Raw genomic sequence first — 21,071 nt, forward strand, 5'->3', positions numbered from 1 at the left:
TTTGCAAATAAAATTTTTATATATGCATTTTTAGCGATCTAAGAGACAAGGTTACAAAATAAGTTTTAGTGAAAAAAACTCCAAAATCAACTTTAGATTTAAGATTTAAATTTTAAATTTTAGCTTATACTCAGAAGTGAAAAGATTTTTCATGTTAGCAATGGTGCAATTAACAATTAACACTCAATGGCCAAATACATATATTCCTTGCCAAAGGCACGATGAGTCTTTTTTTCTTGCTCACGTGTAAGAACATATTTCTCCCTTGCACAATTTTATTCTCAAGTCCAAACGCTTACTAATTTATTTCTTTAGATTTCTAATTAAGAAAAAAATTGTGAATGTTTTACATGGACATCTACGTCCTAAACAAGGCTATGGACAAATTATCCGATGTTTTTCTCATGATATTTTTAGATTTTCTAGATTATCTTGTGATAGCTACATGAGAGTATAAGCAATTAAATTAACTGATATAAACTTAAAAATTACTTAGATGAAATGAGAAACTTTTATATAGAAAATTTTTACACAAAATATATCATTTCATAAATTTAAAGGAGAAAATTTTTACACAAAACATATCATTTCATCAATTTAAAGGCGTACCAACAAAAGTCCAACATCTGCGGTGAGTAAAGAACCTAAACTTAGAATGGCCCAATTTCAGTTGGACGCGTCAAGGCTGCACTTTTGTTTCTACTTTCTTTACAACTGGATGGATACACTGTTGCTGCGAGAGAATTATGTGATAATATAGTAAATATGATTTTTTTTAAAAATCTTCTTACCTACTATGCAATTGTTTTTCATGTGTTTATATATTTTTGTGCTATCAATTATTCATATGTTATAAATGGTTAGGTTGTATGGTGTGTCTTTTAGGGGAAGAGATGTAATTTATACTCTTAATGAATCATCCAAAGACTAAAAATAATCGAGATGATGTGAAGAGATACAATTTACACCCTTAATGTATTATCATAAGGATAAAAACAATTGAAATGATATGGCTTAATTTACACCCTTGATTTATTATCTTAAGGCTAAAAACAATTAAAATGATGTGGCTTGATTTACATCCTTGATGTGGCTTTATGAGAGAAGAGAAAATGACAGTAATTTTATAGAAAATAGGGATATGTCATTGGACAATTGTTTTTTTGTCAATAAATACCCAAAATGACCTTAAATACCTGCAAGATTAAAATTAATTTAAAAACTTAGAAGTTTTTAAAAATTATGATTTTTCATAGCTTCCTTAAACGACATAAAAGTTTACTTCAATAAAGTTTTTTTTCAAAAAATATATACTATTTTGCATACAACAGATTAATTATATTCTACAATAAAATAAAATACAAATGTCTTTAAAAATGCTACACACGAAATTTCATAAACTTTTAATTTTTAATTGCTGGTAAACAGTGAAAAGACTTGGCTACAAAAAAGATTATCAGCGTGGATCATCTCATCTGTTTGACAAGGCTTCGAGCACAACAGTGGACCGTCCATTAGGCGGAGTCTCCAATCTCCGCCGTGAAAAGAGAGGATCGGACGGTCCAAAACTGACGACGGCGTCACGAGAACTCTCCTCGGTTCTTCGGCCCTCTCTCTCTCTCTCCGGCGGCTGGGCTCCGCCTCCGCCTCCGCTGGTTCTCTCTCTTCTCCCGTGCCGGCGGCGAGTTCGGGCGCGCTCCGGCGGGCGATGTGACAATGCAAAACCCCCGGCCCCCCTACGCCCACCACCAGCTGCAGCAGCACGTCGCCTCCCTCCTCTCCGCCGCGGCCGGCGAGCCGCCGCACCCCTCCGACGACGCCTCGCGCGCCGCCGCCCTCTCCAGCCTCCGCCTCTCCCTCCTCCACCCTCCCAACCGCCCGCTCCTCCCCTCCATCGCGCCCTTCATCGCGCCGCCCATCTCCGTCCTGCTCGCCGACGATGCGTAAGTCCCCCACCCTTGTCGCCCTCGCCCATCTGTTGCGTGTGTAGTTTGCTCGGCTTACCCGCCTCGTGGTTTGACGCAGGTCCTATGCCGTGCGGCGCGCTGCGGTGTCGGCGTACGCGGCGCTCTGCGCGGTGCTGTGCGCGCACGAGGCGCCGGGGGGCCTGCCCGACGGGTTCGTGGCCTGGGGGCTGCCGCTGCTAGGGGAGCCCGCCTCGGCCGCGCTCGTCGCCGAGGGGCTCCGGGAGCTCCTGGCCACCGGGGACGCTCCCGCGGTCGACCGCTTCGTACCGCCCCTCCTTGCTGCCTGCCGTGACGTGCTTGAGGATGAGCGGACGTCGCTCGCCGTGCTCCGGTGCCTGCTCGGCCTCCTTACTTTGGTTGCCGCCAAGTTTCCCCACTGCTTCCGGCCGCAGTTTGTCGATATTGTGGACTTGCTACTTGGGTGGGTGTTTGTGCCAGACCTCGCTGAGGCCGATCGCAACACAATCATGGACAGTTTCTTGCAATTCCAGTGGCATTGGCTCGGTAATCTGCAGTTTTCGCTTGGATTGCTGCCGAAGTTCTTGGCTGACATGGAGGTGCTTGTGCATGATCCTAACCTTGCAGCCAGCCATAACTCTGGCCGACTTCGCCCACTCTTTGCTTGCTTCTCCACAGTACTGCAGATAATGGCATCTGGTGTGGCTGAGAGAAATAACCTAAAGGAACTTATAGCAGGGCCACTTGAGGGGTTGGCTCCTCAGCTTCTAAGGTGCGGATCAGTAATTGCTTCTAAGCTTGGGTGGTCTGAGAGGATGGAAGAAGCGTCCACATGTCTAGTCTTGCTAGCAGAGATCCTTCAGGAAAGATTTGCTGAGTTCTATACTATGTTTGTGGATGTATTAGCCCAGAGCTTGGAAGTTGCCTCATCAGTGCAGTTGGTGAAAGCACTTAAGACTAACATGCAAGTTCTGTCATTGCAAAATTTGGGGCTCCGAGCATCTGCTGTTGAAGCCTTGCTAGATTTTAGCTCGTTTTTATCTTGGTTACGTCTTCATCCAAACCACACCGTTGTCACAAACGTGGCGACCACTTACCTTTTTTGCCTGCAACATGGATCGGAAGATGTAGTTGATCAAGCCATTTCATCACTTATGAAAGAGTTGGAGCTATTGAGATCTCTGCTTGAGAAGGGACAAGCAAGCTACCCTGATATCCAGAGTCTCTCTTTAGGCAGTAACAGTGGAACACAAAGCAAGTCAAAGCTATCCACACTTTCTTGGGTAGGGTATTCAGAGCATCAGTTGCTTTCTTTGATGAAATTTGATCTGAAGATTCTTCTGGCAACTATTTCTGTTGATACCAAAAAGAGCAATGACAAACCAGCTAGTCTGACATCATTCATTTCAGCAAAGCTTGACCCGTTTGGCACTCCATTTCATGATTTCCTTGAGATGCAGTTTCATATTTTCTCTACACTACACAGATTGAGCAGGATGGACCTCTCAAATACTATTGCACCATCTAAAGCAAATGGCTCTGGTGATTCAGGTAGTCAAACTCAACTGGTTACTGAATCAAAGAAGTCTTTTTGTGACTGCATAAAAAAATTTATGCATAAATATGGAAAATTCATAGTCTGGGGCCTTAATGCATCATCATCTATGACACTGAAATTAGAAGCTCTAGATTGGATAGATACATTTGGAAACCTGGTTCTTGGCTTGGAAAGGGATGTTGATAAGCTCAGTATCTCATACGAAGTCCATGAGGGTGCTACCCTTCTGAATACTATCCTTTTTGCAATCTTGGATTGCGCATATGATAGAGAGCCTAAAGTAAGATTTCATGTTGCAACATCATTGGAAGTACTCTTTCTCAGTAGGCTTATCAATCCCATGGATTTCTCAGTTGTGACACAAGTTCTTCTTGACAAGCTTAGCGATCCTGATAATTCTGTAAAGAAAGGATTTTCAAGGTTACTTTCAATTGCTCTTCCTATTACAACATACACTTTTGGCTTGATTGAGAATCGATGGAGTTACCAGAATTCCTCTACTGCTAACATGAGCAAGCATTGCATGAGCTGGAGGCATGTGCTTGCTGTGAAGCAACAACCCAGGAAACTCCATTGGCAACAGCTTGTTTCAATTTTGAGTTACCTTTCTCTCAGATTGAAATTACCTCTTTCTTCTTGGGTCCAGCGTCTGTTCTTTAGTTACCGTGGCAAGAAAGATATGTTCTCTGGTCAAACTGATGTTTCTGGGGATGCTGATGGGAATGAATTATTTAAAGGGCCTGATGTGGACAAAACTGTTATTGATAGGATATACTCAGTTAACAATCTTGCTGCGGTTTGGTGGGGCATCCATGAAGCTGCTCGCCACTGCATAAACCTTCGACTTCGAACTCATCTTGGTGGTCCGACACAGACATTTGCAGCTCTAGAACGCATGCTTTTGGATGTACCGAACCTTCTAGCACCGGAAGCTACTGAAGGTGAAGGCAGGTATATAGCACCATCTGATGTAAGCTTATTACCTATGCGCCTGCTATTGGATTTTGTTGAGGCGTTAAAGAAATATGTTTACAACGCATACGAAGGTTCCTTTGTGCTACCGGCCCCTCCAAAAGCAAGTTCCTTGTTTTTCCGAGCAAACAAACGAGTCTGCGAAGAGTGGTTTTCTAGAATTTGCGATCCAATGCTGAATGCGGGATTATCTTTGCAGTGTAATGATGCAGTCATCCATTACTGTTCACTGCGTCTTCTAGATCTCAGAAATCTTGCTGCATCATCCCTCAAGGACAACAGTTGCATGGGTGGAGCTACTGAAACTCATCATGCTCTTAGAGAGAGGTTAGAGGCAGATTTTCTGAAGGTCTTGCGACATGCTTCTCTGGCATTGTGCAGATGTCATGAAACAGATGCCTTAATTGGACTTCAGAGGTGGGCCATGTCAACATTCTATACATACTTTGAGCAGGACAAACAACTAGTTCAAGGTGTGTCTGATGGCCAGAATCGCCTCTCCTGGATATCAGGACTCATCTATCAATCCCAAGGGAAGTATGAAAAGGCTGCTGCACATTATTCCCATCTTCTACAGTCTGATGAAGGCCTTTCCTCCATGGAGTCTGATGGTATCCAGTACATCATAGCACGTGTTATTGAGTGCTACACATCCCTATCTGATTGGAAATGTTTAGAGGGCTGGCTAGCAGAATTGCAAGCTCTCCGTGCTGTACATGCTGGCAAACCTTATTCAGGTGCTTTAACTAGTGCTGGCAATGAGCTAAATGCTGTTCATGCCATGGCATGCTTTGATGGAGGGGACTTCCATTCAGCTTGGGGTTATCTTGATTTGACTCCTAAAAGCAGCTGTGAACTCAGCCTTGATCCCAAGGTTGCACTTGAGAGAAGCGAGTTAATGCTCTTGCGTGCAATGCTTCAGTCTGACAGCAAACCTGACAAGGCACGAGAGGAGCTAGATAAAGCTAAACTGATTTTGGACGAAGCACTCTCTGTGGTTCCACTCAATGGATTAACTGAAGCTGCTGCTTGTGCTGGCCAGCTTCATTGCATCTTTGCATTTGAAGAAGCTGCTGGATTGGCATGCCGAAATGGAACAAATCAATCTCCTGTGCTAATGGATTATTTATTGAGACTACTGCAGGATCCCATTGATAGAATTAATCAAGACTGCAACATTTGGCTGAAAATCTTCAAAGTGTATCGAACTACACAACCATCTTCTTTACCCACACTTCTTTTATGTCAGAAACTTGCTAGTCTTTCCAGAAAGCAGAGCAACATGATGTTGGCTACCCGCTTAAACCAGTACATTATAAACCACCCTTTGAGTTCATTTGATGAGATGGAAAAAGAATTGCTTAATTTGAACATTAAGTATGAAGGTGCCCTGCTGAAGCATGGTGAAGGAAAGAAGGAAGAGGCTTTGACTGACCTGTGGTCACTGGTTCGTGCTAGTGTTCTTTCTACTGTTAGTGATTCATCTGGTGTTGGCACTCCATTGATTGCTAAGGCCTGTTTGAAACTCTCAACCTGGATGGAACGAGAGAGTTCGACTCCTATTTTGAATACAATCCTTCTAAAGGTAATAGAAGATTTTAATGATTCCGGTGGCTTCCGAAATGGAGCTGAGAAGCTTTTGTTTGGTGATAATGGATCAGTTTCTGCATCAAATTCTCATCCGGTTGCCCAAGAAATCATAGGGATTGCTCGAAAGACAACCTGGCAACTTTGTCCCAGTATGGGTAAAGCATGGCTTTCTTATGCATCCTGGTGCACTACTCATGCCAATGACTCTCTGTCTGGAACTGATTCAAAGTTGCAGAATTCATTGTTCCCTGCTCTCCAGTCTGAACTTTCTCCAGATAGATTTCACCTGACAGACAGTGAAAAATCTGAAGTGAAGGAAATAGTAAGAAGTTTCTGTTCTGATAAAGATGGAAATTATGTGGACTGTAGCATTTCGACAGCCACAGGATGCAGTTACAATTCTGAGGTGGATCCCATGACTTCACTAACTGAACAAACAATCCATCTGCTAGAAACTGCAGCTGGAGCACCAGGCTCTGAGGCCTGTGACGGTGAAGCGCCCTCTGTACGGTTATCATCAGAGCTAACTGTTCTTTTCTGTAGCTGCGATTCTGCAAAGGACAGTAGCATGACTTTAATTGACAAGCTTATTGAAATTTGGTGGTCTTTAAGATGTAGGAGGGTGTCACTTTTTGGGCATGCTGCTCATGCCTATTTTCAGTACCTTTTGCATTCATCAACTGGGCTTCAATCCTCATATCACCGTGATGTCTTGAAAGGGAAAACAAGGAGCTACACGTTGAGGGCATTGTTGTATCTCCTCCGTATAGTTTTGAACTATGGGGTGGAGTTGAAGGAAATAATTGAAAGTGGGCTTTCAACAGTTCCTTTGTTGCCGTGGCAGGTACATTGTGATAGCGACAGTAATTCTGTATTATGATATACAGTGTGTAATCATATGCTTTGGATATATGCAGGAGATTATACCACAACTTTTTGCTCGCTTGAGCTCCCACCCAGAGAAGATAGTTAGGAAACAGTTGGAAAGCATATTGGTGAAGCTAGGGAAACTTTCTCCTTGCTCAATTGTATATCCTACTTTAGTTGATATCAATGCTTGTGAAGGAGAACCCTCCGATGAGCTTCAGCGCATATTGGACTTTCTGGTATTTAGATTCTTTGAATTACATATATCTGTTTAGACTATGAACGATATGCACAGGATTTATATTTTACCATCTCTCTCTCTCTACATATATATCACAGGTTAAACAATACCCCAAGTTAGTTAAGGATGTTAAGCTTGCAATTGAGGAGTTAGGAATGGTCACTGTTCTATGGGAGGAACAATGGCTGAGCACTTTACAAGATCTCCATTCAGGTAAATCTCTTCTCTGCTTTTGCTGTCCTATGGAATCAGCTAGAGGAGGCTAGCTGTAACTGAAAATGTAAATGCGTAGATATGAATACATTTACTAATAAGGGGTACTACATAACTTGTAAAGTTATTTGTGCTTCAACTGCAAATGCCTGACACACCCTAAGGCTCTATAATAACCTCCATGATTCATGTTATTGCTGCATCTCTCCATATTAACATGAAATCCTAACTAACTATGGGTCCTGTATTATGAAATGGTGATCTGGTGAAACGCCTTGCTGCATAAGATCTCTAGGTTTAATTGCTTCCCTTTAGAATTTTATTAGACCCTTCACTTCACTAAATTCCAACTGTAAATAAAATACTTATGTTGCAAATAGAACTTCCCTTATCACTTGCAAATTGTAATAGACCCTTTTTGATGTTGGCATTATAGGAATATCATCTAGTGTCAGAACATTGTATAAATTCAATTTATCTATGCAGCGGTTTATATAGGGCATTGGTATTCTTTGCTGCATTTTTTTACACCTTGTCCCTTGTAAAACTTAATTTACAAATGGAAAAAGTATTCTAGAATTGGACCCAAAGGTCAGTGCAAATACATGCCAACATATAACTAGTTCCTGCCAAGATCATTGGTGCCAACCTATGTGGACTGGACCCTCCAACCTCTCTTCAACCAAATGGTCCATAGTTCAGATGCCTGGACGAGACCGGCTGGCGAGAGGTCAGCTCCAATGATCTTGGTGCCAACTCGTATGTCCGCACTACTTTGGTGCCGCCTTGAAATAAGTTTTGCTAAGGAACTTCTCCAGATACCGGATTCTAGGAAACAAGCAATACTTTCCCAGCTCCGCCGAAGAATAATTCTAATATATAGAGATAGGAGATAGGGGAATCTTCCCTTGCGAATCTCTTCTTTTAGTTGATAGAGTGAGGTCCACATATGGTGCATTTGACTCCCATTCATAAAATAAGTTCTACAAAAGGGACAAGTTGCAAAAATTGCTGCTGGTATTCTTTGTATGAATTGTCCTTTAGAGTCTCTAGGCCTAGATGGCCACGCTTATTTAATTAACTAAACTTTAATTTCAGTTCAGGCCACCCACTCTTTGAGGTGGCCCCGCAAAAAAAAAATTCAGTTCATGTGTTAATGATGGGACATTTTTTTTCTTTCTGTATAGATGTTTTGAGGAGAATTAACATACTTAAAGAGGAAGCTGCAAGGGTTGCTGGAAATTCTACCCTGAGTTCAGCTGAAAAGAACAAGATCAATGCTGCAAAATACTCTGCTATTATGACTCCAGTTATAGTAGCCTTGGAGCGCCGTCTAGCATCGACATCTCGTGAACCCAAAACATCTCACGAGGTGTGGTTCCATAAGGAATATAATGCTCAGTTGAAATCTGCAATCACAACCCTTAAGACACCCCCTGGATCTCCATCAGAATTAGGAGAGATTTGGCGCCCTTTTGATTCGATTGCAGCTTCTTTAGCCACTCATCTGAGGAAGTCATGCATATCATTAAGTGAAATTGCGCCACAGCTAGCAGCTTTATCAACCTCTGATATTCCAATGCCTGGTTTTGAGAAGCAGATATCCAGTTCTTCAGAATCTTCTTTTGCTGGAAACCATGGCACAGTAACAATATCTTCCTTCTGTAAAGATGTAACAATACTTTCAACAAAGACAAGGCCTAAGAAGCTTGTTTTGCAAGGGTCAGACGGCCAGAGGTATACATATCTACTGAAGGGCCGCGAGGATTTACGCCTCGATTCTCGGATCATGCAGCTGCTAGAGGCGATAAATAGCTTTTTATATTCATCTTCTGACACTAGAAGTCGAAATATGGCAATACGGTTCTACTCTGTTACACCAATCAGTGGAAGAGCTGGACTCATCCAGTGGGTTGAGAATGTAAGTAGCATCTACAATGTGTACAAGTCATGGCAAAAACGTTCTCAGTTAGCACAGGCACAGCTTTCTTCAGTCAACACTGTTAACAATAATATTCACAAATCAGTACCACCTGTTCCCCGTCCAAGTGATATGTTCTATGGAAAGATAATTCCGGCACTGAAAGAAAAAGGGATCAAAAGAGTAATCTCACGAAGAGATTGGCCATTAGATGTTAAAAGAAAGGTTCTATTGGATCTTATGAAAGAGACCCCAAAACAGATTCTATGGCAAGAAATGTGGTGTGCAAGTGAAGGGTTCAGGAACTTCAACTCCAAAGTAAAAAGGTATATGGTGCATGGAACTTCTGTTCGAACACCATATTTACATTAATCACTTGGCCATTTCTTGACAAGTTCAAACCTATGGTTTTGCTTCTTGTCACTTTTTTAACAAGTACACAATTTCGAGCTGGTAATTCAAGTTAATCATGGCTACATGCCTACATGAAACATATACTGTATATCTAAAATTGAAGAATTAAATTATGCATTCTTAAGCCATAATGACTTTATTTAAATAAAAGGCAAAAGAGAAGAAAAATCATCTACTCTTTTTGTAGAGGCACCCGCTGAATTAAGTAGTTGTGGCACTCCCAAGTGATGTATGATCTGTGGGAGGCAAGTTAATGACTGCTCTTTTCTTCTTCATGAACCTTGGCTCATTGGCCAGCATGCTATCGCTATTGACAAGCTGTCATGTGATTTTGGTATGCATGGCAGATAATTTTCTTGTTCATGCACGAGGAATCTTGATATGATTCATATTTATTGGGGTAAATTTTGTTGGTGAACATGCTTTTAAAGTTATACTTTCAAAGCTTTGAATTAATATCTTTGTAATATTTAGGTTTGACAATTGACACACATCGTATATCTACATTTGTCTTCAGAAGTACTTTCATAGTATTATAAGTCAATTGAGTTTACCAATATATTTAAAAGAAATTTGTAATCAAAATAAACTGTGTATGTATCCTAAATGACATGTTTTCATGATTGGCTGGAGTATTTTCTTCTCCACAATACACTTTCTCTAGCTATCTAAACTTTCCAAATAGAGCTGTATAATATCTATTGAAGAACAATAGCTGAAGTTTCTTTCTTCCCTTTCATTTTACTTCATAAGATCAAATGTATCATTATCCATTGGTGCTTAGCTATCAATTAATTCCCCTTGCAGATTCTCTAGCAGTGTAGCAGCCATGAGCATTGTCGGCCATGTACTGGGCCTTGGAGATAGACATCTGGACAATATCCTTATGGATTTCAGCAGTGGTGATGTGGTTCACATAGACTACAATATATGCTTTGATAAAGGGAAAAGGTTGAAGATTCCAGAGATTGTTCCATTCCGTCTTACTCAAACTATTGAATCAGCTTTAGGATTAACTGGAGTTGAAGGTGTTTTTCGAGTTACTTGTGAAGAAGTTATGGCTGTTCTCTTACAGAACAAAGATGTCATCTTAATGTTGTTAGAAGTATTTCTTTGGGACCCGTTGATGGAGTGGACACGTGGAAATATCCAAGATGAAGCTGGAATAGCTGGCGAGGAGAAGAAAGGAATGGAATTAGCAGTTAGTTTGAGCTTGTTCTCTTCTAGGATCCAAGAAATCCGAGTTCCTTTGCAGGTAATTTTGCCTCTTGGGGTTGGGAATTTTCTCTTGTACCTACTTGGTCATAATATTTTTCAGTGTTATGTGATTCAGTCTTGCAGGACTAAGGAATATATTGCAGCTCTTACTTTCCCTAAATTTTTATCAAGTTATTTCTTAACTTTATGCTTTTTAATCGAACTAAACTGCTTCCAATATTCAGGAGCATCAAGATCTTTTGGTAACTAACTTGCCAGCTACATTGTCTTCACTAAAGGTACTATTTTCAACCTTGTAAGTACAAACTATAAGAATTTCAAATAAAACTCACTTTATTCCATTTTCTTAATTATTAATGCAGAATTTTTTGGATACTCTAGAACAATACGAGGTTATATCTACTATGTTTTATCATGCTGAGAAAGAGAGATCAAGTGCTTTGCAGAGTGAAACATCAGCAAAGTCAATCCTAGCCGAAGCTAGTTCACTTGCCGAAAAATCTCGCACTTCATTTGAGCTTCATGCTCATGAATTAGCAGAAACAAAGGCAGCAGCAATTGATGAATCAAACAAACTTGCAGTGTGGGTGGAAAAACATGGAAGGGTTCTTGAGGCCATACGGGACAATTCAATTGCAAGTGCAGAGTCATTCATGCAATTAAATAGCAAGGATGATGCCCTAAGCCTTATTTCAGCTGTTCTTGTATCAGAAGTCCCTCTTACAGTTGTTCCTGAGCCAACAAGAGCACAATGCTCTGAGTTGGATAGGGAGGTTTCTCAGCTAATTATTGAGTTGCAGGGTGGGCTATCCACTGCCTTAGAGTCACTTGGTGAATATGCTCTGTTATTGCAGCAAGTTCTCCCAGCTAACTACATTACAAGCAGCCCAGTTACTGGTTGGGCACAAGCTTTTCAGCTGTCTGTAAGCAGTGGATCAGAAGATATGCTTCCCCTTGCCAAGAGGCAAGCAGCAGAAGTCATTGCTAAGGCTCAGGGTGAGGGTATTAATCTAGTGCAGCAAAGATATAGGGATCTGTTAAATCAAATGGAAAGTTATGTTGCATGTGTAGAAAGACTTGCAAGGGAACGTTCTGAACTGATGAATTCTATTGGATTGGATAATGAAGTGCGATCTAAAGAGCGTATTCTTTCTGCATTCATGAACTCCCTTCAATTGTCATCACCAAAGAGGGATGGGGGTAACATTCCATTTTCACAATCAGGTAACGTTGGAGTCAAAACACCAGTCCATGAGGATATACAGGATGAAACAGGCATTGCTCTTTCTATTCTTGGAATTTCTGTGGGTCAACTATATAGTGACATTAGAGCCAAGGTTTCTGAGCTTTCAAGTAAAGCTACTGGGATAGCTAAATTTAGGACAGAAGAAGCTGGCCTTCAGGCTGATGCTGGAACAAGTTTGCAGTTGTTTGATCAGCAGGTTGAAAAATGTGCACTAGTTTCAGGATTTGTTGGTGAAGTGCATGGAGTTATGGAGGCAAAATTAGTTGAAATGAACACTGCTCATGCAAAGCCTCAGCCTGTGCAATGGGCTTCCACTTTTCAGCGGATTTTGTGCTCAAGTAGTAACATGATTGAACAAATGACGGAAGTATTCCTTCCAGAAATTATTAGATCATTTATTTCATACAATTCAGAGGTGATGGAAGCCTTTGGTTCAGTTTCTCAGATTCGTGGCTCTGTCGATACAGCTCTGGAGAAACTGGTTCGGATAGAACTTGAGAGAGCATCGTTGACTGAATTCGAACAGAGCTACTTCATGAAAGTTGGACGAATCACTGAGCAGCAAATAGCTCTTGAAGAAGCTGCCATGAGGGGTAGAGATCATCTATCTTGGGAAGAAGCAGATGAGCTCGCCTCTCAGGAGGAAGCATGCAGGACACAATTGGAGCAACTCCAAGAAACATGGGGCCAGAAAGATATGAGGATTTCATCACTTAAGAAAGTAGAATCCACTGCCATGAGTTCATTACTTTCTTCTAAACAGTACTTCTCATCTTTGGTGAATGTTGATCAAGAAAGTGAATTTCATTTGAGAAGAAGCAAGACTCTGCTTTCAATCTTGATAAAGCCAATTGCTGACCTGGAAGCACTTGATCATATGCTGTCATCATGTGGCGCATTTCCTTATCACGTAGATGGACCCATTTCTAATCTAACAGATGTTTTGTCATCAGGTTCTTCATTATCTGATGTGTTGTGGCCTTTTTCTGGCTTGTTAAAGGATCATGCTTTCTTTGTTTGGAAACTCAGTTTGCTGGATTCAATTCTTGATTTGTGCATGCATGAGATTTCATCTTCTGTTGAGCACAGTTTTACTACTAACCAGCTTTATATCGCTCTTAAAAAGAAGCTTACAAATCATGTGGAAAAACAAGTTTATCAGTACATTATGAAAAGGATCGCTCCTGCATTCATCCTAAAGTTAGACAAAGAAATTAGCAATTTTCTGCAATTGAGTCAGGGAAGAAGAGAATCAGGTCAACCTAAAAGAGATTCTGCAGCTGCTGGAAGGGTTGCAGTAATGCTTGAGGAGTACTGTAGTGCTCATGAGACAGCTCGAGCTGCCAGGACTGCCGTATCTCTAATGCAAAGGCAATTGAATGATCTCAGAGAGGCTTTGCACAAAATTGTCCTAGAAATAATTCAGGTGGAATGGTTGCATGGTCTTTCATCTCCTCACGTGCAGAAGACTAAGGTTTTGTCACAAAATATTCTTAGTGATGATAAGTTCATATCTGTGCTCCTAAATATAAGCAGAGGCAACTTGTTGGATAAGATCCAATCTTCAGTGTCGTTGGTAACTAGATCAATTGAGTGCCTGCAAGCTTGTGAAAACACTTCAGTTTCAGCTGAGGGACAACTTGAGCGAGCAATGGGATGGGCTTGTGCTGGTCCAAATACTTCTGGAGCAGGCAGTGCAACCACAAAGGCTTCAGGAATTCCATCGGAATTTCATGATCATCTGTTAAAAAGGAGGAAATTGCTTCGGGTCATCCAAGAACAGGCATCCGATCTTGCTAATATCTGCACATCTATTTTGGAGTTTGAAGAATCGAGAGATGGACTTTACCTTAATACCGAGGATAAATCTTCTGGACAATCTACTGACAGAGGCAGGATATGGCAGCAAACGTACTTGAACCTCCTGACACGTCTAGATGCAGCATATTGTTCTTTCACATGTAAGTGACTACTTTTCTGCACTTCTGTTGAACATATGTTTGTTTAGACCAAGGAACCCAAACAGTTCTTGCCATATAAAACATGAATCCCTATGTCCAAGGCGGTTTGTCACCAGGAGATACAGGCATACAATGATTTGTCCTGTTGCTTTTTCTATTTTTGGTTACTGTTTTTCAGTGTTACTCTCTATAAGACAACAGTAAATGAGTGGAGGCCACCAAAGTATTGTCAGAATTTGGAAGTCATGCACCTGTTATAGTTGATCCTGCTTTATGATATGATTTCTTGTCTTTTATAATAGTTTTATTTTTGCTTGCTGCAAGCAGGTGCAGAACAAGAGTGGAAACTTAGCCAGTTCAACATGGAAAGTGCTGGGAAAAGCTTGTATTCAGTAACCAATCAGCTCTCTGTAATCTCTTTGAGAGCAAAATCTTCTTTAGGTCTGCCATCCAACATGAATCTGTTGCTTTATTTTTCTTATCATTAAATGTAGGGAACGTAAATAAATATTATTTTTTGTTCCTCATAGAATGATGTTCTGTATATATTTTCCCAGCTAATCTACAGGATACTCTTGTGTCCATGTATGAACGAGTTTCTGAAGTCACTGCATCATTATCTGGGTTCAGACATGTTTCACAGGAGCGCACTGCTTTGACTTCTGAATGTGGTTCGTTGCTTGAGGAGGTACATTATTAAATATAATCTTTCAATGATTATAATTTTGTTGAAATTTAGTGTGACTGGATTGGAGATGCTAGTTATGAAGTCAGCTGTGTGTTTTCAGCTGTGCAAGGTTGTAAATGGTTTTGAACATTTTGGCAGTTTGACCTTAGTTTAGGAACTACATATAGTTTAGCTAGCTATTTTACACAAAATTTGGAAATTAGATATTTTATCTCTGTTTTTGTCAATTTATGTAGTTATGGCCCTTTTTGTGGTGATCAAATTCAAATTCTTATCTGTAGTCGTTGATTCCTGGGAATTCTTTTTGCAGGTTTTGGCAATAGGAGAGGGGCTGCATGATGTATACATCCTGGGAAAGGAAGCTGCTGCTATGCATAAATCTGTTATGACCAATCTTTCTAAGGTTTTTTCACCGTTACCCTTTTGTTCTATTGCATTTCCTTCACTAAAAATCAATATGAATACTTGTTCCTGGATACTCAGTGGCAACATTGAACCTGCACCTTTTATGTGCATGCTGTTCAGAGACTTCCACTGAGAATCGCATTGATTAAGGCTGGTACAGCCATATGTATTACTCGTACAAGCATCATTGGAATGTGCCAAACATTCTCAAATGCCAGAACTTAGGAATGCTTGACACCGTTAGTGTATTTGGATCACTAGAAATTTTTCGTTCTTTATGAGTATTTTTTTTATTTTGATGCTTGACAGGCAAACACGACTTTACTTCCACTTGAAGCCTCACTGTCTGCTGATTTAACTGTTATGTCTGAGGCGATCTCAAAGGAAAGAGAGAAGAATAATACCAGCATGCCTCTTATTCATGGAAAGGCATTGTACCAATCTTACATTATTAGAATACGAGATGCTTGCAAAAATTTAGAACCTCTGGTGCCGCCACTCACTGACAATGTGAAGGAGCTGCACTCCTTGATGACTAAGCTTGGACGCCTTTCTAGTATTCATGCAGGGAGCCTTCATAAGGTACTTAGCTAACACATGATACTCTGAGACGTTGTTGATTATTTTATAGAACTCTTTGTTAATTATTTGCAGACTTTCAATTGCAATAATGTATTTCAAATGCTTGGTCCGATTTGAATATTTTAGTCAATTTTCACATTTCTTTGTGAAAACAGCAGTTGGCTTTGTGGATTTATGGAGCTCTTCCTTGCTTTGGGGACTAAGCCCTGAGGAGGGGGAATACTATTCCCTTTTAAAACCTCACTCCCTTTTCTGGAATACATGCCCATCTTAGATTATTTAATCTGGAACATATTTGAAATTTTGATAGTAATCTAAACAAAACAATAATGAGAATATCAATGTAAAATGTATCAACTTAGGATTTAAATACTTCAAAGATTTATTGATTGACTGCTTGATAATTAAAATTTTCATCAACCCAAGATTCAAAATTTTGAGAACCATAACACTTTGTTTTGGTCTATGCTGTACAACTACAGAATTGACCATGGAATGAATTTTATGTTTTTTATACTCGATTCTTTAGGATGGGAATTCCAATTTAACAAAATGTCTCCAGAAGTTCACTTATCATCTCTTTTCTGCAGGCTCTAGAAGTTCTTGGAGAAAGTGAATCTGTGAGATCACAGGATATGCCTTCAACACATGCAGATATTTTGCAGAGTGATTCATCAATTGAGAAGGACAAAGGTTCTTCTGGGAGCAGGGAAGGTGGCTCTCAGGATTTAGTCATGAGCACTGATCTTTCTTTACAAGATGAATGCTGGATTTCTCCTCCAGAACACTCATATACAAGCAGTTCTGGATGTACCACGGAGTTAACCCAGATCAATTCTTCTGAGAACTTAGAGAATATGGATCCCTTATTGGCTGACAGGCCTGTGATGCAAGCTCCTGATGCTAATGGTCAGGAAAGAAGGGCTGGTTCTGAATCAGATTTAAATAAGCAGTTGGTCTTAAACAATGTCACTTTGACGAACGTTAACAGTATTTATGAGGTTGAAACCTCATTGGCAAAGGAGAGGACATCTGAAAATGAGAATACAAATTTGCCATACAAGCAGGTTAGAGGACAAGAATGTGATAACAGTGACCCTAAATCCTATCCAGATTCCATGACCCGAGTGACAAGAGGTAAAATGAATAACGGGCAGTTAGATATATGATGCTAGATGTTGCTATTTATTTTTCTGAGTTGTTTCATACTACCTCCGTTCAGAAATATAAAGCGTAGTTTGACTATACAAAACAAGCTTTGACCGTTAATTCCTGTTACAGTATTTCGCTTACAGTTACAAAAATCATGGTCATAAGAAAGTTGTTTCAACGCAACTCAATGGTATCAATTCTTTTACAGCAAAATCTATATATTATGGATTAATTGTTAGTCAAAGTTCAAAATTGGACAGCCAAACTACATCTGTATTTCTCGATGGAGGTAGTATTTGATGGTAGGCTGCCTCCTTTAAGCAATACAAGATGTTTCAAATACTTTCTTTGACATTTTGATCTTTGCCATTTTGATCTAATTGTGTCTGTCAGCACCATATTAACACTATAGATAATTCTCTTCTACAAGTAACAAGGAAGAATTGCATATACTACTGAACTTGATAACACAGCTTTAATTTTATCAACCTTTTGTGCTTAATAAGTAATCTAAGTATCTATTAGATTTTCATGAGAAGACCAATGCAAGAAATGAATTTAATGTTTCACACTAAATTAACTATTTGAAAATGAATATTGTTATCATTTTAAGACTATGTTTTTACTCCATCCCAAAATAAATCAATTTCTAGTGATAAATCTGGAGATCCAGTTGTCCAGATTCATTAATAGAAGTTGATCCTTTTGGGGACAGAGGGAGTACCTCTCAACTTATCGTTGAGTGTTAGGAAGCCGAGACAGACTTTGGAGCTAATGCTCGCTTGTTCATTTTGATGGATACAGGTAAAAATCCTTTTGCTTTGTCCATCCTGAAGCAAGTGGAGCATAAGTTACATGGATGGGATGTAGATGGCACCAGGTGGGCAAATAAGCATCTTAGTAGTCATCCAAATGTTACCTTGTATTATCCAGTTTTTATTGATCATTACTGTTCCTTCTAGGTCCTTGAAGGTTTCTGAGCAAGTTGACCATCTTCTCAAGCAAGCAACAAGCATTGACAATTTGTGCAATATGTACGAGGGGTGGACACCTTGGATATGATTCAAAGATACATATCTTTCTACAATGTGGTTTTTCTAGGTATCAACCGAAAATGTAAGATCCCTCTAAAGTTGACCATAAAGTGAGCTATGAAGAATCGTCTTCATTTCTCTATGTTTGTTTAGTACCTTGTGGTAGAAGGGGTTGTTCAAACAGTAATATTTTCTGATTAAACCTATATTGTTGTGGTCATCAGTAATTGGCATTTTTTAGTGTTTAACCTAGATAAGTCAGTCCTAGATAACTAGCGAAAAAGAATGTAAAGGGGAACTGCAGTATATTGCTAGCATATTCAACAATATTCATTTACCAGAAAAACGTACCAGACTAGCAGTTCATACTTGTAGAAGAGTGAAGCACACTGGATGTCCCTAAACATGTTGTCTTACTTAGGTCACTATACTTTTATTATCGTAAGGAATTCACTTTGGTGATTTGGTTAGTCAAAACAAGAAAGAAAATATTTTGAACTTCTCATTGTTTGCAGGGCCAGCTGAAGTTGAGACCTCAATTATCATAAGGTGTTACGATATCCACCTTGAGCTTGCCTAGTTAGTGTATGGCCACCTTTCCTGAGTTGATATCTCCAATTCCTATGTTAGCTCAGTGACAATTTTAACGCATGCATGTCTTTCTGGCAGCACTAGTCAACTTGCTGCTGACCACTTTCCTGGATCACTTTGTCAATAGTCTGGTATATCTCCTCATATACATATGACTTTATTTTTCATTTGACATTATTGACCTTAAGTTTTTATGATATAATTCTGACTACTATTTTGTATATACTTATAATAATACTGTAGTATTGGCCCTCATTCTTTTTTACTTGACATTTTCAATTTTCATAGTCGCCATATGTAGTCCTTCTTTCTTTTTGTAATTTATATTAAGTTATGTTAATAAAACTATAATATCATGAAACTCTAATGATATGATTTTCATACAGCCGTTCTCTTTATTTTTGGCTATCTTGATGATCGACGTCTGGAAAGTTTGATGGCATGTATTCTATTCTAGGTGACAAGTAGAATAGAACAGAGGAAGTAAGTACTTCTAGAAAAAAAAAATAGCAATGTAATTTCAATATTGTCCGATCTGGGTATTGAACTTTTGTGCTCTTTGACTACATGGACCATAGGACATGAAACAAATAAAATGGAAGGTATGCTCCTTTTGTTTTGTTGAGTTTTTTTTTTTTGACACGTGCATATGTGTACATGCACTATTCGTTGTGATGTCATGCACAAATCATGAAGCACGTTGGATGGTAGGATAGTGCATATGCATAGATGCATTTTTGTTTCACATAGCTATAACTTTTTTAAATGCTCAGTTTTATTCCTTTTAGTTTTTTTCTTGCAAGGACCTTATTTTAATGGGTGTTTATCACTCGGTGTTCTCACTTATAAGTAGCACCACAATATAAGGGATGTACCTAAAAATGCTATTCCATTTTCAGAGTTTGGACAAGACAATCCATAGGGGGAACAAGATTACTGCATCATGTCGAGCAAAAGCAGGCTTGTTGCTGCAGCAAAGAGGTTCGGTTCGCATCTGCTCTTTACCTTTCTTCAAAACAAACGCTGGGGCTAGCTGCTTGAAGTTTTAAACATTTTATATAGGAGTGTTCGTACTTGATCCAGCTTTACAGGAGAAAATTGCTATTTTACCATTCTCAAGTCACCATTTGCTCAATACCCCAGCAGCACGATATGGACTGTTCAGTATGAATAGCTATGGATGGATCCAGACAGAGCAAGGATCTGAAGTATTTTCAGTTTTCTTGTACGATGCCCTCAACCATTCAGCAATATATTTTAGAATCCAGACATCACTATTTTGGGATATGGACTGGTTTTAGCAATGGTATGAGCAGAATACCGGAGCTGAGAATTTGCACTTCACATGGACAGTTATGTCACTGGCGCGCACTCCCAGTGGAATGAAGACTTCATGATCTGTAATAGACTACTAGCCGGCGAAAGAACATGAAGATTTTTGGCAAGCACGTTTTAAACACAACTGAGAAATATGGTTCGAGACTCTGAGTAGTGTACATAATACTTTTTTTGCACTTACAATTTTAGAGATCCCTTCCATGACTGTGTAGCATCGATGTAAAGATAGGTGTTCGATATGCAATTCTGGAAGTGGGATTCTAATTCTAAGTATCACAATATTTTCTTTCATGCGCACCTCAAATATGATGTACTACCATCCTCTTAAAATACTAGGTTCAAATTTGAACCACAAAGTTAGTAGTATTATTTTGAGATAGAGGTAGTAATTATTTTTTTCATGTCAAGAAAAGGTCCACAACAATATTCAAGTGCAACACAGAAAATTTGTCTTGTATGGGATACATGAAACAATTCAATTCGTGCAAGAATAGATTTTTTTTTCCTTTTATGTTCTAGACATGGCCTCAGTTCACTCTTGTTGCTTCTTTGCTTGTGTGTACGCGTTGGTCTGAAGTTCTCCGAGTGTATATATATATATATATATGTGTGTGTGTGTGTGTTCCATATTTGAAGAGGGTTGACCTCTGTGCTTCTCTCATGGTACAATCCTCTTCCTGCTGAGCCCCCTTTCTTCTCGGTCCAAAGAGAAAAAAATGTAGGACTGGTGCCGGCAGTTCATCACGGAAGAAAGAACTCACAGAGCCGGGATCGCTAACTATAACTAATAGAATAGTACTACTAACTAATACTAATATAAGATATCTAGAAATAGAAACGAACTAATATATAGATATGCATCGCGACACGTTGAATTGTGGTGTCCCATTCCGTTAGCTGAAAATTTCTAATTTCCAACATGAGGGAAAAAAATCTTTCTGTTTATCGTCGTGCATAATTCCAGCCCATTTTATTACTTATTATTTGAGACGGAGATTGATCGCTTTATCTGAATTCGAGTACGAACTGGTGGGCAGTGTTCGTGCTGTTGCCGATTAGTGGTCATGGACAAGATAGGGCTCGGGTGGCCTGGATGCACGTAGGCAGTGCAGCAACACCCTGGCCGCCTCCTCTCCATAGACATTTCGGATAAAC

At 39.7% G+C, this 21,071-nt stretch overlaps 1 protein-coding gene across 7 annotated transcripts; it reads left to right on the plus strand.

Moving 5' to 3' along the window:
* The first annotated feature begins 1,596 nt into the window (after positions 1 to 1,596).
* Positions 1,597 to 20,426, plus strand: LOC102708047 (serine/threonine-protein kinase SMG1-like). 7 transcript variants are annotated; one of them, XM_040521934.1, is made up of 21 exons: positions 1,597 to 1,943; positions 2,026 to 6,889; positions 6,963 to 7,151; positions 7,252 to 7,366; positions 8,554 to 9,613; positions 10,509 to 10,956; positions 11,144 to 11,197; positions 11,282 to 14,126; positions 14,454 to 14,567; positions 14,684 to 14,814; positions 15,125 to 15,217; positions 15,529 to 15,801; positions 16,392 to 16,938; positions 17,758 to 17,833; positions 17,916 to 18,069; positions 18,503 to 18,572; positions 18,657 to 18,709; positions 18,965 to 19,061; positions 19,157 to 19,180; positions 19,478 to 19,559; positions 19,662 to 20,426. In XM_040521934.1, the coding sequence occupies exons 1-15, from the start codon at positions 1,717 to 1,719 to the stop codon at positions 18,013 to 18,015; spliced, it is 11,136 nt and encodes a 3,711-aa protein (XP_040377868.1). In that variant the 5' UTR covers positions 1,597 to 1,716; the 3' UTR covers positions 18,016 to 18,069; positions 18,503 to 18,572; positions 18,657 to 18,709; positions 18,965 to 19,061; positions 19,157 to 19,180; positions 19,478 to 19,559; positions 19,662 to 20,426. The 7 variants fall into 7 exon arrangements, with proteins under 7 accessions (XP_040377868.1, XP_040377870.1, XP_040377873.1 ...); XM_040521936.1 differs by having other exon boundaries at positions 1,717 to 1,943; positions 19,641 to 20,426; XM_040521939.1 differs by having other exon boundaries at positions 1,717 to 1,943; positions 19,725 to 20,426.
* The last annotated feature ends 645 nt before the right edge of the window (positions 20,427 to 21,071 follow it).

The sequence above is a fragment of the Oryza brachyantha genome, chromosome 3, assembly GCF_000231095.2.
Source record: "Oryza brachyantha chromosome 3, ObraRS2, whole genome shotgun sequence".
In the NCBI taxonomy this organism is placed as follows: Eukaryota; Viridiplantae; Streptophyta; class Magnoliopsida; order Poales; family Poaceae; genus Oryza; species Oryza brachyantha.

What these genes read in the sequence shown, in the direction of transcription:
- LOC102708047 (XM_040521934.1), top strand. Translation starts at nt 1,717, where the DNA reads ATGCAAAACCCCCGGCCCCCCTACGCCCACCACCAGCTGCAGCAGCAC. An exon ending in TTTACAAGATCTCCATTCAG is followed by an intron (nt 7,367 to 8,553) that starts GTAAATCTCTTC and finishes CTTTCTGTATAG; the next exon opens with ATGTTTTGAGGAGAATTAAC. An exon ending in ATGCAGGGAGCCTTCATAAG is followed by an intron (nt 15,802 to 16,391) that starts GTACTTAGCTAA and finishes TCTTTTCTGCAG; the next exon opens with GCTCTAGAAGTTCTTGGAGA.